This window comes from Phymastichus coffea, unplaced genomic scaffold, assembly GCF_024137745.1.
Source record: "Phymastichus coffea isolate CEN01 unplaced genomic scaffold, Cenicafe_Pcof_1.1 PCOF00112, whole genome shotgun sequence".
In the NCBI taxonomy this organism is placed as follows: Eukaryota; Metazoa; Arthropoda; class Insecta; order Hymenoptera; family Eulophidae; genus Phymastichus; species Phymastichus coffea.
The window spans coordinates 523,483-541,116 of record NW_026706923.1 but is presented as its reverse complement, the minus strand read 5'-3'; the positions used below and the strand labels follow the sequence as shown (position 1 = coordinate 541,116).

General features: G+C 46.5%; 1 protein-coding gene across 1 annotated transcript; it reads right to left on the bottom strand.

The window, feature by feature from the left end:
* Window positions 1-405: 405 nt before the first annotated feature.
* LOC131670638 (dynein axonemal heavy chain 7-like) lies at window positions 406-16,968 on the bottom strand. Its single transcript, XM_058946380.1, has 42 exons — window positions 16,872-16,968; window positions 16,577-16,798; window positions 16,216-16,513; window positions 14,932-15,279; window positions 14,602-14,867; window positions 14,384-14,537; window positions 14,093-14,319; window positions 13,800-14,016; window positions 13,495-13,714; window positions 13,319-13,434; window positions 12,972-13,250; window positions 12,226-12,483; window positions 11,868-12,152; window positions 11,441-11,689; window positions 11,032-11,377; window positions 10,796-10,965; window positions 10,585-10,716; window positions 10,301-10,522; window positions 9,561-10,012; window positions 9,280-9,477; window positions 9,057-9,204; window positions 8,776-8,988; window positions 8,212-8,694; window positions 7,908-8,153; window positions 7,596-7,825; window positions 7,311-7,530; window positions 7,058-7,246; window positions 6,015-6,389; window positions 5,773-5,945; window positions 5,456-5,701; window positions 5,097-5,384; window positions 4,843-5,034; window positions 4,556-4,782; window positions 4,129-4,499; window positions 3,536-3,716; window positions 3,279-3,467; window positions 2,159-2,756; window positions 1,878-2,088; window positions 1,273-1,507; window positions 1,053-1,204; window positions 703-984; window positions 406-629 (listed from the first exon to the last, which is right to left on the bottom strand). The coding sequence occupies exons 1-42, from the start codon at window positions 16,955-16,957 to the stop codon at window positions 423-425; spliced, it is 10,401 nt and encodes a 3,466-aa protein (XP_058802363.1). The 5' UTR covers window positions 16,958-16,968; the 3' UTR covers window positions 406-422.
* Between the last annotated feature and the right edge of the window lie 666 nt (window positions 16,969-17,634).

Genomic DNA, 17,634 nt, shown 5'->3' with positions numbered 1-17,634 from the left:
TAATTTAATTGCTTATTGCTCGTGCTTCATCTTTCTTTCATCTACAACATCCATATTTAAAAGTTCATCAAAGAAAAAAACTTTTATGACGTGCCACTTTCGTGAAAAATATGTTTTAAGCGACTAATTTTTTTTTTCGAATACATATATTAAAAAAATTCATATTTAGTTGGTTTGAACTTCTCGTTACATTACTACACCGCCGTTGGGTTTTTCTGTTCTGGAGATGTGTTACTTTTGCAGTCATATGAGCTGTGGTGTGAGAGATTACTAATTTCGATATGCTTCGAAATATTACGAAAATATTAACCGAATGATGTGCTCCTAGTTATAAATAAATATATATTTACGTGGAACGAATTAAAACATTCTTCTTTCACATAAATTTTATTTACAAGTTGAATTCGTGCAATAAAGAAAATTCAGTCTGACAATTGACATAGCATTGCAACGCCTCGGATGACCCAATGCTCTGGAGGTTGACTCGTCGGCAACTCCACAGCAATTACAAAATTGGTCGAATGGCCCGTGGTAGAAAGTGTGCCGCGCCTCTCGCTTGTTTTGTACATAGGACACGTGTAACTCAGTCTCGGCTGAATGTCTTCTTTTCTCTTAGGTATCATCCAAATCTACAGACAGAAAAGCCTCGCGTGTCATTCGCAAATTTAGTCCTCGTTGATCACGAGGCGAGAGAAAACTCACGTAGGGCAACTCGTCGTACAGAATCTTTGGCAAACTCTCGTCGACGATCATTTGTTCTCTGTTGAACCGCGCGCCATCCAAAAACATCCCGTAAACGTAAACCCCGTCTTCCGGTGGCTTGGTCACCGTGGTTTCCTTTATCATTTGGAAGTCGTAAACCAACAGGTCTATCGGCATTTGATACTTCCTCGCATAATTTTGCCGGATGCCCGTGAGAAAAGCCTGAGTGAAATAAAAGCCAGACAGCCAGAAAGTCGCCGGCGGGCCGTTGTCATACCAATCCTTGAAGGAACAAACGAAGTCGGTTAAGATCTTCTATTTCGCTCACAGACATAGTGGACGACATTTACTTGCAAAAATTTCAATCGAGCCAAAAAGTCTTCGACGTAGCTGCCCAAAGTTTTCAAAGACGGATACGAGCTGCGCATCCAGAGACTTGGAATTTTGCCTACCAGCAGCGCGTAAAACACTTGCTCCAGCTCTGACGACATCACAATTATACCTACGAGCATTTCTCAAGTAGTACAACTGTACGGTGACTGGTAAAATCGAAAGATGCCTCCACCTTACCTTTGATCGCTCTCTGAACGTTTATTAGGCTGCTTCGTATGCATGACAACAGTTTGTTGAATCTGCCCATTTCTTGGACGAGAACAGTGTTCATGCTTTGGTTATACGAAGTCGGGTATTTTTCCATTGCAAGTACGAGGTCGTAGTTAGCTGGCAACTTCGCCAGAATATCCGAGCAAACTTTATAAGCAACCTCGTCGTTGGATGCGCCGCCCGAGTCGCTCCCTGATTTCTCCTGCGCGGATCGTTTGTTTCGAGTCATTCATTTGTACAAATTGGAAGCAAGATACGCTAGCTACGATGCGCAACATGCATTTCAAGGCTGACAAATATTTGCAACTAGACTAAAACTACTACAGCCGCAATCGAGTGAAATTCTGTATCGTTAAAATCATCGTGGTTTTACCTTCAACTCCCACAGATCCTGACCCACATCAAAACAAGCTATCGATTATTTTGATAAACGCAGGTAAACGAAAAAATATGCAAAGTTTCATTCTTACCACTCGATCCTACAGCCCAGCCAATAAAACGAGGAACATTACGTACAACCTTATTCATGAAATTTCGTTTGATCATATACGAAGCGAAGAAATATCACATACCTGTGTAAGAAGTAACGACGAGAACAGCAGATCAGTCTCCTGCATATCCTTGACGATATCGGCGTTCTCGTGAAGCCCGAAAACGCTGGGCTCCGTGATGATGGGGAACTTCCTGGTGTAGGACAGATAGGCCTCGTATTCCTTGAAAGCCGGGCAATAGTAGATTTCAGAGGTGGGATCGAAGTAGTATCGCTCGCTGTCGACGAGTTGCCTGCGTACACGGTGGAGGAGAGGAGACAATGAGAACTGGTCGAGCGCACGTTTTCGCGACGGAAGCTCACTCGCAATAGAATGTACGCAGTATGGCCATGAGCGTGCGCCGATCCCAATCGTCGGTCACTCTGCCGCCGTAGTTGCACTCGCCGGTGAGGTACTTCAAGGCCTCGTACTGCACGTCCTCGTATTCGTTGAGAAAGGTTCTCAGCTGCAGGACGCTGATTCTCAAGTCGGTCTCGTTGAACTCGTACGGGGTGTTCCAGCCGATCGAGCCGAATTTGCGCCTCTCCTGCACCGTCGCGTGGAAGAAGCACAAGGCGTACAGCAATTTCTTGAACACCTCGCCTTGCTCGCACGATTCAAAGAATTCCGGATCGCTTATTGGATCGTTCATGTAGGACTTCAACACGTTGGCGCGTAGACCTTTCGGCGGCTCGTTGGTTATTTTTATCGAGTTCTGCAGAATCGATACCGGGAAGTGATCCACCGGGTAACTGGTCAACCAGAGACGAAAGTCCGGGTGAATGGTGTCGGGGATTAAACCCTCGCAGATCTTTTCTAAAGTGCCCATCCAACTTTTGGCTAGATGACAGTTTTGCAGGACGATCCAGTTGCCTTCCTTCACGCCGTTGTTTATCATTTGCACTGCTATCGGCCCTTGACCTGAACGTTTATTAACGAGCATTTCATTTATTCTGCGTTAACTTCAACGCCGTCAATCAATTCGTTGATAAGTCATCGAATCGCCTTCGGGTTTTTGTGGCTTCAATCAATCGAGGAGCTTATATGCGCCTCGTTGCAACATGCATACCTTCCATTAGCATCGTCTATAAGCGGAATAATTCATTGCAACATAAACCCGACGTTATTAGTCCATAATTCTCGAACACCGCGTCACGTTAATTTCATCAAAAGTATTACGGTTTTCCGATAACACATTATCAAAAAATGAACAAACACTTTAACGTTCTTTTATATGGATCCGATTGTAAAGTAACATTGCCAGTCGCTGCTGGCGCTATTGCAAATCTGCAGAGAATTTTACGAGTGGAGTGTATGTCCGTGTTTATATCGTGGCGTCGCTTTCATATTTTACAGCGTTTTTTTCTTTTTTTCTTTTTACGACCGCCGCACACTTTTGCACTGCTTATTATGCGACGCATTGAAACAAATAACGGCAATTACCTTGACCGAGAGACAGCGAAAAGAGTCTCTTCTGCCCGAAGCCCTGGTCGTCCGCGAATTTGAGCAGAAGCTGCATCGGATCAGCACCAGGTGTCAGAATGAAAATCAATGGCACGCAGCAGTTCGAGTCGGCGTACGGCGAGGCCAAATCGAACGGCGGTGGCTCTACGTACTCCGCGCCGGCTTGGGCTGTGTTGTGAAGCATGACGTCACGATCATCGGGATAAAACGCACGAGCGCACCCTCTGCTTACGCACATTCGACGAAGTTCTGCACCGCGGGAATGATGCGATCGGGCCTCAAACAGCGTAAAATTAAAATTCTTTCGAAATCCGACAACTTGTCGAATGGCTCGGGGAACGTCATGCTCTGCGGCTCTTTCGAGTCGTAAATAACTTTCCACTCGTCCCTGTCGTTCTCGATGGATTCTTTTACGCCCTGAAAATAAAAAGGCAATGTTCAAAGTGGACCGTCGAACGAAGTTGCTTTTTCGACACGCGTCTGGTCGTAATACGTTCAGTAGTAACTTTCAATGTGCCGGAAATTCTTTTGTCCGCTTTGAAATTTTTATTGACTAAGAAAGAAATCAACATTGCTGCTACCTTAGTTTTTTATTTTTTTTATTTTGGCGAACCAAATTTTTTCACGCGACTACTCTGCCCATCAATAAATGAAAAACGCGAATCTTCACAGGCAAACATTCGAAAGGGAATTTTTCGTATCTAACACGGCAAAACCATCGAATATCATCGCGCCGAAAGGGATATTATCAAAGGTCTTCTCGGACCTCTGCAATTTGTGAAAATCTGGATTGACATGTGAGCGTCAACTCTATTTAATAATGACTCGCCTTGAAACCAACAACATCGTCGAGCCGGCAGATTTCATTCCAGCCCTGAGTTGGCAGCCACGTAGTGGGATTCTTGTAAGGATTTTCCAAACCCACGCCGCCGGTGAGAGCAAACATCCATTGTGGGTGCACGAGTCGACCCTCGTTGTTCAGCAAATTGACAACGAGCAGAAATGAAAACAACAGTTTGTCCTTCTCGAAGAGGGATCGACAGACGTTTTCGTAGAGCGAGCGCGTGAAATACTTTTTCAGGTCGTCGATGCGCACGTCGACCTCGTCCACTTGCTCTGTGTTATCGATCGCCATCTTGAAGAGATTAACGAACCAAGCGAGCGAGTACTGGTACATCGGGTCGATGTTTGCCAAGTCCGCTGCAAACGAAAGGACGATTCGGCAGTTGTACGAAGGAACAGCGAGCTAGACGTACCGGTGGTGAAAAAGAGGACGCTGCTGTAAACGGCGATGGGCGAGTACTGCAAGCGAGTCATATCGATCGTCCTCTCGGTGATTTCGGCCGCAGCCTGCTTCACTTGGATCTCATTGCTCAAAGTTTTCGACGAGCTCAACACTGCTATTGCTTCCTCGTCCTCCAGTATATCGCCTTCGGAGCTCGACAACAACGCCAGGATCTTATCCTCTGTCTCTTTCAGCATCCTTGCGAGCAAAGACCATACGTATCAAGCGTCGCTTCGACCCTTTATCACACTCGCTCACTTTTTATTGCTTGCTCCTTGAATGATCAGCGAATTCTTCTCGGCTTCCAGATCGGGCCTCTCTTTCGCGACCACGATGCCCAATAGCTGATCTTCCAAGCCACTCGAAGTTATCATGAAGTTGATCAAAGTTACCTTCACCACGATTTCTGGCAAGTAGTGTGGATTCCTTAGCTTCGTCGTAATGTACAATCTACGCATCGAGAAAATCTAAGCTTTCGAGAGACAACGGAAATAAAACGGTTAACTTCGTACCTGAAGTCTTCGCTGTACTCAACGACGGTATCGCCGAGTTTGATGCACAAAGCACCTCCCTGCTTGAAGGTTTGCTTCATTAGTACAGGCTCAAGCATCGCGTCCAGTTCTTCGCCGATGTTTTCCAACAGGACCGGCTGGCCAAATTGTATCGCGTTCTCGAGATTTCTCGGATAATCATTTTGGCTTAGCTTTATTATGCTCATATTGTTGTCCTTTTCCATGTTCTTGATCCACTTGTTCGCTTGACTCTGTGGATCGACCATCAGCGGCCAACGTCTTGCGTTCCTAAGGTGACAATTGAATTTTCATTTTACTGAGAGACACGCAACGCCTAGTAATGATAATGGCAATCGTACTTGACGATGATTCCATTATCGACGGAAAACGAGTCGGTGGGCAAGCCATGAATATTCCATGATCTTATGAGGACTGGAATGCCGAGTATATCGCGCAATTGAAAATCTCTCGTGCACACGACTTGAAGTTTTATACAAAGCTCGACCCAACTGTCGACTTGTTTCATTCGATAAGGCGTTGTAAAAGGACCCAAATACGCGATTACTCCCGACGCGATCATTATATCTCCGGTTAATCTTTGGTATCTGAAATTGACGTTTATGAATGATTTATAATATCCTTCAACGGAATACATTGTTGAATTGACGATATCAACCTTTCCCCTAATTCTCTTGCAGCATCTGACCAACGCTGATACTCTCCACCCAATCCGCCAATAAGCTCTTCGGCCCTCTTTAATTTCTGCTCGCAGTCTGTGACCTTATCCATCATTAACTGATAATCCCCTTTTCTCGACTTCAACTCGTCTTCTAGTGCTGCCAATTTCATCTGTGGACATGTAAGTTTGTGAAATACACAAGAAATTGCTTTTTATTTGTATCAATGTTCAATTCGTACCTGAACAAGTCGCAATTGTTCGCGTTTGATTGTCAACTGTACCATTGCTTCGTCGTAGAGTGCTTGGGCTTCGGCTAGTGCCTTTTTTTTAGGTGCCACGACTTTGGCAACTTTGTCGTACTCAGATATGGCGAAAACCCATTTGCATAAGCCTTCGCAAGCTGTCGAGATGTTCTTAATTTTTTCCGGATCAAAATTGACGTTCGTCAGATAATCACGGCGGATCTTGTCAATTACGCGCTCAGCTATATTGTCCTTATCAAAGTTCACTAAGCTGTCGAGGAATTTGACGTCACTTAAAACTTTCAGAGACACCTTCCAGTAATCTTCAGCCATTCGACCATCTGGCTGCTGTACTCTTTCTGGTTTGAGTTCCTTTAGACAAGTAATTAATTTTTATCGTCTACTGATTGAACATTGAAGGTTGCTCTAAGCAAAATAATAACCGTAAGTTTGAAATGCAAGTCGTATCGGGAAATTAAAAAATCTTCGAGCGTTACATAATTATTGTTGTTGTAACTTCAAGAAATACGTTCGTTTGGAACGCTACAGATGCACTCTAGGTAACTGCAGGTATCAGTCTTGTGATGATTATGTAGATCTACCTCCTCCCTTGATCTTTGGACGGGTGCAGGAGGAGGATTTTACGTGCATCACGACTGGACCTGCAGTTTTAGGTGGAATCTGAACCACCGGTTTCCTATATCGAAAATTTGCGCGGAAAATATCAGAAACAAACACGACAAAAAGCAAATCGTACGATTGCAAAACGTTCTCGCATTGAAAATGTTTATTCCTCGACTAAATGTGCAAATTTGATTTTGTTTATTTCGAACAGACCTAAATTACACAGTCATAAATTATTACGATAAAAAAGAAAAACGCCGAAAATTGTCGGAAAATTGCGAGATTCGTTGCGTACTTTGAGGCAAAAATCGATGAAGAAATAACGAGCGAAGAAACGAATGGAGCGCGAGTAAACAAGCGTGGAATGGAAGGAGTTCTTTGAGTCGGGAAGCGCGAGATACGAGAGTAGGGCCAACCTTCAAGATGCACACGCTCTCCATGACGAGTTTGACGCCGGCAGGCGGGTTTTTCATAGCTTTGACGACAGCAATGTCGGCGGGCGTTAGAGTGTCCAGAGCAGCTTGAGCCTCGTTCAATATTGGCATGGCCTCGGCAAGATTGGAGTCGCACTCGGCCTTAATTTCCGCCGCTCGACTAGCCACATCCTGAAGCAACCGAGAGCACGTTGCAGAGCCTTGGGCAAGAGCAGGGCGGGAAATATTGACGCACCATGGCAGCTTCCTCGTCGATCTTGACAATTTTCTCGACCTCGGCGACGTCGGCGCTCTCCTTCTCCACGCGGGCGAGGATCTTCTGCACGTCCGCTGCGGCGGTGAGCAGCTGCGGTTGCAGCTGCTTGAGGGTGTCTTGCATCACGGCCACGTCGCGCTGCGTGCCGTCCAGTCTGCCGAGACCGCCCTCGTAGCGCGTTTTGCTCAGCATGATTTCGCTGCGAATGGAGCACGGCGGCGTACAGCGGCCACTGAAAATACATCGCGCTCGGCTCGGCGTTACCTTCGTTTCATCGCGAGCAGGTCCTTGAAGGTACTGATGAGCTCCAAGTACGAGGTGGGCGTCACGTAAGTGTGTCGACCGAGACGCTCGAGGAACTCGAGGCTGAGACTCTGCGTGGATACGTGGAAGAATTGGCACATTTCGATGGCAGCCTTGCGCTCCAACTCGCCGAGCTCGATCTCGCCAAGGAACTTCATCGCTACCGCCGACAGCGCGTCCTCTGGCCACGGCTACGGTTTCGACGCGTACACTCGACTGCTCACTCGCAATTTCGGACGCGCATCTTTAGATGGGTAGAACCGAGGTGTATACCTGCATCCAATCAATGGTGCAACAATTGACAAGGGCCGGAAATTTCCTTATTCGGTTTCTGAAGGCATCGCCGATAGGCGACATCGCCACAACGACATGCAGTTGCTCGCGAGCTATTTGTACAAACAGATTGAATAGAGCGACAAGGCTGCCGTCCGTCTGCATCGATCTCTCACGCTGGCGATCTATCTGTCGCATTTTCTCGCATATTTCAGCCTTCTCCTCGTTGCTGAACAGATTCGGCACCTACGGAAGAATAGTTCTGCTGAGACTGCCTCGTAGATGCTTTGAATTTGCAAAGTACCTCTCCCGTGTTCAGCATGTTATTAATGTCCTCCAAGAAGCTCTCTTCCTTGATCTGCGTGTCGGTAAAGAGGAAAGTCGTGTGCAACTCGCTGGACGTCGTCTTGAGCAAAATCTTCTTGATGTCCTCGTGCCAATCGTGTTGCCCATAAGTTTTCGTTATTTCAACTTGATGTACCTCGTAATCGCATATGTGAGAAGCCAATCTCGTGAGCGATTGCCGACCGGAACCACCAACGCCGACGAGTAACGCGTGGCTCCTCGGTTGTTTGATGATTCTTGCGATTTTCGACAGATGTTCAATGGCAAAGCGAAACAATACCAAATTCATCGGCTTCTTCGTCATCGAATTGTACTCGCTAAGATAATTTTCAACGATGCTACGCAGCAACTCCAAATCCTCGACTTCCTGATACAAGCGGACGTCGGCTTTCGGATCAGCGAAATCGCAGTAAACGAGCTTTCGCAATTCTGCTTCGCCAACCTACTCCAACACGGTATTCAAAGAAATGGAATATTTGACAGAAAAAAAACATTGATTTATGAAATGTTGCTTCTGCGATACCGGTATACGTCTGTCAGTTTTCAGCTCGGCGAGCATCAAGTCCAAATCAATTTCCATTTTTTCGGCCAGAGTCGCGCGTATCTGCTCGATAAGCCAATTAATATCGCTCTGCTCAACCAATCGATCGCCGAACACGCGCAATATCTCGTGCACCCATAGCCTTTTCATGCTCTCGAGCGTTGGCATTGTTTCCGGCACCGACAGCAATACGCCCTGAAACGACGAGGTTGAAGCTTTGTCTTTTGTGGCTGTTCGGCCTGCATTTGATTCGTGGCGAGCACCTGAATGACACGCGAGAAATCGCGAAGATTGAAGAGGTAATGCGATTTCGCTGGTGTAGGCAGCAAGAATTCGAGGCTCTTTTTGTAGACGTCCAAAGTCGCTAAGACAACTTGATCTATGCAAGGATCGAATTCCTTGCTGAACCCACTGAAAGCAACGACAACGAAAAGAGTCAACGAAGCCGCCGTTGCTTCGCGGCGAAAGAGACGTGCGTTCTCTTACCGCGTATCGAGGTGCCAGAGAATAATTCGACTGAATATAGCGATCATAACTTGATCGGAAAACTCGGCAATAGTGGTGACGAAGAAATGCCTCTTGAACCTCGGCGTAACGTCTTTGCCACCACTCACCGGTGGACTCATAGCGCACATCAATTGCAGCTCGATCAATTTTATCGCCGATGAGTCCTTTCTGTCGTACCTTTTCATACGAACAAAAAAGACAAATTAGATCTCTCTCTCTCTCTTTCTCTCTCTCGCACACACACACACACAGACACGCACCACTGAGCGTGATCGAGCCACTGTCTGAGCAACTCAATAGCCGGCTGAGCACCATACTCCTCTTTCATCGGCATCGACACGTCGTCCACGAAGATGACCCATCGTTTGCCGACCGGTGGCCCATAAACGCCTTTTCTCCTCTTGTCCAGCTTGCTCATGATGATGTCCTGCGTCTGGTTCGCAGACGTCTGAGCGGAGAAGTTGATGAAGAGCGGCTTGTAGACGACGGTGTCGTTCTTCTTGAGCAGAAAGTCCATCACGTAGACGGATTTGCCGGTGCCCGTGGGGCCGCAGAATAGCACGGGCTTCTCGTGCTGCACGAGCAATTGGAAGAGCGTCGTGTACCTGATGGTCTCCACCGTCGGCACGATTATCTGATTGACCGGGATGTCACGAGGGATGGCCGGCACATTTATCAGATCGTCCGACCACAGCTTCCATTTGCCTTTGCCCTGAAGGAAAACGCCCATTGATTCGCTGGATGGCCGAGCTCGCAGAGCCCGCCGGTCGGGCTAATTCATTAGGCTCCGCATAGTCCTACTCTGCGCAATTTCCACGCGCTCGCGGATATCTTGCCCCATTCCAGCGAACGGCCGTGCTCTAATATCGCGAACTGAAGTACCAGCCCGGGCGCTACGATGAATGGCGCCAAGCGAAAGCTTTCTCTGTTTTCCGCCTAATTTTCGCGAGTGCGTTCGCGTGAGATAACTACAACTAGCGATTAACTGCGGCGATCGAACCTCTTTTATGAATTTGTAGTCAAAGACAAGACCGTCTTTCGGCATGAGGAAGATGTAAGGCTTGGCGGGTGGCAATATCGGCTCGGGCAAATTGAATTTCGTCATCAGCGCCGCTGGGAATTCCTTTTCCAGTAGACCGCGAAAGAGGATGCTGAATTTTTCGCGATCAGCTGCAGTCAGAGTGCCTCCCATCGCCCAGATGCAGGAGAAGAAAAACGAGCCCTACGAAAGATCGCTCGATCGCATTAAAAGCGTTGGCATCGCCAACGTATCGCGGCGCTTACTTCGACCTGTGCTCTGAGATCTAGTTCACTCGGTACTTCGGTCACGCTCTCAGCTCTGTAGTCGTCCAAGAAACAGTCCATCAAGTAAGTCACCGACTGGACGAGATTCGTATCGGGCATCGGGCACATCTCCTAAAAGGAGAAAGCGATATTCCGTTGAGATCCTGGTGTTTTTTTTTTTTTTTTTTTCGTATCATCCGCAAACACCGACCGTGACGCCACAGCGACGTAGCAGATAGAGCAACGGCCGACAGAATCTTAAAAACAAGGACTCATAAACGAACGTTTTCAGCCACTGATTGATGAGTTTGGGCGCTTTCGCAATCCACGATTTCAGCAAAGGCTCCCAACCGAGTGTCGACGGTTCCATATAGATCATGCCTGCAAACAAACGCATCTAAGCTTCGGAAAAGAGTTCGGATCGAAGATGAGGGAAGAATGACCCACCGCATCGCGATACAGTAGCGGGTGAAGCAGCTTCGAGATCCATAGTCTCAAAGACCAAATTAGTCGTGGGCGCCAACTGTATGATCTCGCCACTCATCAGGCACAATTTTTTATTGTCATCCAGTACCGTGTTCATGTTTTCAATCCACACGGCATCGATTGGGCCGTCGAATATCAACCACTTGCGATTGTTATTCGTCGACGTGGCGAAAGTTCGATAACTGATTGCTAGAATTCCGTCCTGCCACTCGTGGGACGTCTGGTCGAATTGGCCGTACAGCTGCCCGATCGTTATCGACTTGGGATTTATCACGATTATCTCCACCCGTCGCTCGCCCATCAGACCCTGCGTGCAATCACGTCAACGTCACTTGCAACAAATCGACATTTTCCACTTGGCGGTACGTACCCGTTCTTCGCACAGCTCGAGCGCGGCGGCGAGTATCTTGTACGCCGTGGTTTTGCCGCCGAACGGCAGACCGACGATCATAAAGCCGTGCCGCACGAGCATCATCTCGTAGATTTGCTGAATTTTTATTAAGAACGCGTCCGTGCACTGAATGTTAGCCCGAGCGCACGCCTCTTGGACGCTCGCGTTCAAATCCGTGTAATCTGGCTCGGGCAGCACCACGCCAGGGAATAGATCTGACATTATACCCTGCCGATACATCGAGCAATTAATTGACAATTTGAAGACTTGGCTTTCGAAGATCCGCTCAATAAGAACAATCAGCTATCGAATGTTTGAAAATCAAAGAAACGCGAGATTTTACTTGTTTTGCGAGTAACAAGAATGTTTTTGAATAGCGAATCGTTTTAAAAATGACAATATTTACATGGAAGAGCGGTACATCGGGATTCAAAAACTTGGGTAAATTGACATCCTTGATACTCCTGAACATGAGAACGTCTTCATTCTCGTCGGAGTATTTGAGCTTCAAATTACCGGCCGCGGTGAGGACAGACTTGACAGCCCTCATACCGTAGTCATAATGGCTTTGGGTGGACAGCTGCTCGGAGCATAAGCGATACGCCGTGACAATCTTCACCGACAGCGGGCGTGCGTTGTAGAAGCCGAACGAGTACAAGGATATCTCGGCGATTAATCCGTAATCCGGCACCTTCGCCAACGCAAACGCAATGTCAATTGGGCACCAGCAATGGCCAATAACGCAGATCATTCGAGCACATTACCATCATAGCGACCGAACGGAACAGCGCTTTCAAATTGTCAGGCAGCTCGGATCGACCGGCGTACCCAGGGTTCATCGTGATGAATATCGCGCAACTTGGCTCCAGTGGCAGCTCCGTTCCTTCGAATACGAGACTCGATTGCCCGGCCATTATTGCGCGCTGTATTGTCAGGATCTGCTGGGCCACCACAGACAATACCTCCAGGTCTATGCGGTTGAACTCGTCGAAGCACGACCATGCGCCTGACGCTGCCAAACCCTGCAGTTGTACGTGACGTTTCGGTTTTTTCTCGTAGTATAGTGTAGCTGTAGCTTAGGCGCGAGGGTGTTTCGAAAAAATTGAAAATCGATAGACCGTCGTGGGAAAGCCTTCCTGCGGGTACCTTATTCGTGTACATAGCGAACATTTTTTAAAGCTTCCTCGGAAAATAAATGTTTCGTGCATTGATATTTCTACCGAACCTTTTCAGAAACCCGAGGCTGCGAAAAATTATTGAAAGATCTTAATTATTCTTTGAAAAATTCTACGTCGAATATCATAAATGAACTACATTTACCGAAAAAAAAAAGAAAAAAAAACAGATTTACTAAATCACACCTAGACATCAAACGTACGTATTATTATAATAAGGTATTTATTAACATAAGTTGATAAGTATTAGTGTTATTTTCTAATAATATTTTTGTAATCTAATGTGAATGATAAAATGCCTGAAAACAGAAGAACGAAAGTAAGAAAAAACTCACTTTGAAAAACTTGCCGAGAGCAATATAGTCCAAACCATCAGAGCAGTTGAACACGACACACTGTTTGGCCACAGCTTTAGCTAAGTCCTTGGTGGTTTCGGTCTTGCCAGTACCAGCTGGGCCCTCGGGCGCACCGCCGAGATGCAAATTGAGAGCGCCGAAGAGAGTGCGGTAGCAACGATCGGTCAGCGGTGTGATGACCAGGCGGGACGTGTTCCCGAGATACTCGTAGCCGTAGGTCAGCGATGCGTTTATCATCATGGTTATCAGATCGTGCTCCTATGTACGCGCATCACCATGTCGTTCACAGCTCAATCACTTCTGCAATACGTATTGCCGGAATTTACCATCCAATAGTAGCGCAACTGCGAGATCCATTTGAAGTCGCTGACGTTCGACACGTTCTCGTCCGCCAGGCCAACCAGCACGTCTCTGGCGTGCACATCCAGCGTGACCAGTGCCTCTGCGCAAGAAATCTCGGTGAGACGGCTGCGCGATCGCGCGGCGATAATCGACGCGTTACCCAGCGTGGTGCGATTCTGCGTTGACAGCTGGCCACGAACGAGAAGGACGATCTCTGCGAGCTCGCGATTGCAGCATTCGACGTAGTTTCGCAAGCCGTCGGGCGACTCCGGCATCGCCGCCGTAATGTCGCTCGTCCAATACAGCTGCGATATACACAGCACGGTTTGACCCGGCCAGTCCAACACCCACGAGCTCCTCGCCTTTGTCGGGTAAGCGTTCTTCGCTCGTATCACCTGCTCGCCACACAATGCGCATCGATGCGTCGCCATGAGTAGCTGCAAAAAAAAAAAAAAAAAGAGACACGCTCGCAGCACTTACTTGCGCGCGGACGCTGCTCTTCATGCAGCCTTCCAATTCGACGAGCCACTTCTCGACTTGGCCCTTGGTGGCCGAAGTATCGATGACGTCCTCCAAGACGACACGCTCGCCTTCCGACGAGATCATCGACGTCACCTCCATGCTGTCCGTGAAAGTCAATCGCGCTATTCCCTCGAAACACTTCTTCAGGTGCGGTTGCACTCTGCGAGACGACGAGCGCCAGTGAGAAACGACTGCTCTCGAGTTGCGCGACGATAATACGAGACAACGAAGTGTACCTCGTTGGATCTTTCGTCTCGGAGAGAATCTCCAATAACTCGTCGTTGGACAGGAAGAAGAAGCGCGGGAAGTACAAACGTTTCTTTTCCAAATAGTCGTTCAAACCCTTTTGAATCAAATCCAGTAGATTCGTGGATTTCTTCAGGCGGTCGAGCATCTTGTCGATCTCTACCACTGACATGACCTTCGGATCTACCACAACGTTCGACATTATGTCTCTCCATATCTGCAAATTGTTTCGCTGACTTGTACCAGGCGCAGCTGAGATAACAACAGCGAGCAATACAAACTTTGTCGACGGCGCTGAATCTGCGTCCTTCCTCGGGCATCTGCTGTTGAATATCCGGCGATGAGAATATTGGCTCCAAGTACATCCAAGTTGCTTGCACTTTGAGCCAGTGATCCATAATGTCCTGGAGCAAATATAACTTTGCTTCCCACTCTCTGCGAACGGTAGACAAGCGCAGAGTAAATCTTTCGCCGGTAAAACGTCGTCGACATCACTTACAAAGTCTCCTTCTCGAACGGCTTGATGTACAGCGAGTTTTTCATTGTCTGAGCTTTCGTTAGGTGATCGTCGAGTAACAACTGAATGTCATCCACGCTGGCGATTACGTAGGTACCAGTGTCGCGATACGGATTCACAGTGAATTCCACGTCTGCCCAATCGACGTGCATCTTCACCAGAGCTTTTTCCAAGTTACTCTCTTTCGTCGCTGCCTCGGATATTGTCTCGAATTTCGACACGTACTCGTCCAAACCAAAATCGATCACCTAATCGACAGCATCTCGTTATTCCTCCACATTGAATTGTTAGGAAAGAGAAAAAAATCAATACCTTGAGCAAGGTCATGTTAGAGTCGACTTTGATGGGGAAGCCAACTATCTCGGAAACTTGCTCCCAGTGACGTGCCTTCATACCTGGATTACCGAGAGTCATGATGAGCGACATATGCTCGCGGAATTCCTCGATGGTAAGTCTCACGGTCTCGGCCAATTTGCGCACTGCTGGCTCTTGAAAGCTCTTCTCCAACTTGAGCACCGAGCGGTATGCCGTACCAGACTCCGACTCGATCACGTCCGGGTCGTGACTACCTACCATCGAGCCCATCCACTTCTCGTGGCTCGACAGAAATTCGCATGCCGCGTCGTAGAATTTTTTGTATGGGCTTAGCTTGTCGGCGATCTGTATCCAATTTTTTTATAGACGGACATGAGAAAGTGGAATGCAACCATCGATTTTCTGTATTATAGCTTCAACTCGTTGCGTTCGTCAGATTTACTTTTTTCGCAAATTAAAGCAATTTATCAACGAGAAAGATCAAATTCTTACAGTAGGTCATTCTGAAAAATCTTGTTTTTCACTTTTGGATCTAGAACTCTGTACGTATATTCTCTGTATAGTAATAAACACTTTTTTTTCGGTTTTTTAAAATATATTTTAGATTCAGTTGTTTTTCAAGTCAAAATTTAAAATGTCTCGTGTGCATACCAAAATTCTTGTTCAAGGGTTCATTTTCTTTGATGAACCTCCACATTTAAAAAAAAACATTTTCTTTCCTCACGCTTTATAAATTATTTTAGTTAGATACAAATTTTGGAAAAAAATGTTATGTAACTTTTGTAAAGTTTGCTTCAGCGAAGGAAAGAAACCCTCAAACAGCTATTTTAGTCACTTTAATACGTGCATGGAACATTTTCCATTAAAAAAAATCTAATCACACTTAAATGTCGATAAGTGAGAAAACAAGATTGGTTCAGATCGATCTCAAAATGCTCTTTTTAAGAACATAAATAAGTGATTAAAGTATCAATTCCTCTCACACACAGAAAACTTGAAATTCTATGCTTGTAAATATGTTGAATAAGGAGTCGGAGATGTTGAGTACAAATTTAGCTCAATTCAAAAATAAACTTCGCCAGTTCAAGTATGCCAATAAAAACAAAATTGGTTTCGAATAATCAAAACACCATATAATTTTAAAGCGACCTCATTTAAAAAAATGTAATTTAACGGGGACAATTCTCAGAGGAGCACTTGATGCGCCCTGCGAGAATCCGAAGCAAAGCAAATCACCTTTTTTCCTGCAGAGAGAGAGAGAGAGAGAAAGTTATCTCGTACCTTTTTCCTCTGGGGATACTGAGATATCTCCCAGCCAAACATTTGCTCCTCTTTATTGAACTCGTCGATAGTTTCCACAGCCTTAACCAAACGCGCCTCGAGCCTGTCGGCTTTCTTTTTATATCGGAATATCTCGTCGACGCTGCCCCAATACTGCATCTCGTCGCACTGCTTCGCGTACGTCTGCAGGTCTTGGTTGAACTTCTGTATGCGTTGCGTCAGTGCCTCTTGATACTCGCCGGTTTTTCCGTCGATTATACGTCGATGCTCTTCGAACACCGACGGCAACCGGTGATACCTTTACACGACCAATCTTTTAGCGTGGCGCTAAAATCGACTAGTGAGAAGAGACTTTCCTTACCATTGGAATGCGAAGTTGTTGGTTTTGATTTCGACGGACGAGAGCGGAACATAATCGGACAAGAATAATATATACGTCAGGATCTCGCGGAGTCGGTTTTCTAGATTTAACGTCATCTCCGTTTCTGCTTTGCGCACGAACAGGCTGAGCTCCATCAATTCGGACGTGTTTGGTGGGACGCTCAACGCTTTGTCGGCAATGCTTTGATACTCATCTCCGATGCTAAAATCACGCCCATTTTTTTTATTGGAATCATTGACTTTTCCGCGCTCGCGATTCGAAAAGGTCAACCTACACTTTGGACTTGAATTGATAATCGGCAATCATCTGATTAAGCAACATATCCCTGCAGCGAAGTGCCGTCTCGGACATATAATTCATCAACGACTTTTTGTGAAGTTCAAAGAGGCCAACAAAAGCAGTCTGATCAAACTCGAGTAAGATGTTGCGCGACAGACTGTCGTATCTCTCGATAAGCTCGCTGAACTCTTGAAAAGTGTGCTCAGCGCTGAGAAAAGCGTCTACAAGCGAGACTTCCTTGCCGTTGATCAAGTTATCGTACTTGTCAAATTCTTTGACAAGCGATTCGGGACCGTTCCTCTGCGACTCGATTAGGCCGCTTAACTTTTGTGCGTGGGTGTTCAGAATTTCCTTCGATATGTCCGGCTAAGAAAAATGTGTGATAATAGGCTGAGCTTCCGCAATTTTTCGCATCAAAACAATGTTTTTCAGGCTTTACCTACTTTCAAATTCTCATCAGTTCTGATAGCCGATGGAGGTAGAAATTCAGAATCGAGCCGGTTGTGGTCGCTAATAGCATTGGGCAGCGAGTTCAAAAGAACGACTAACGTGCTTCCGAAAGCTTTAAGGGATGGCTCGAAGCTAATGCTTTTATTGCGCCCGGACACATTAATATTGAAGCGGCAGCCATACAGCTATAGCGATCAATGATTATTAGTGCTTGACTTTTATCTCATTTCCGTCGCGTGCAATTTTTACCTCAAAGTTCGTCAGGCAATCTATGTAATCGTCGATCGATCTGAAGCAAAGCGATCGCA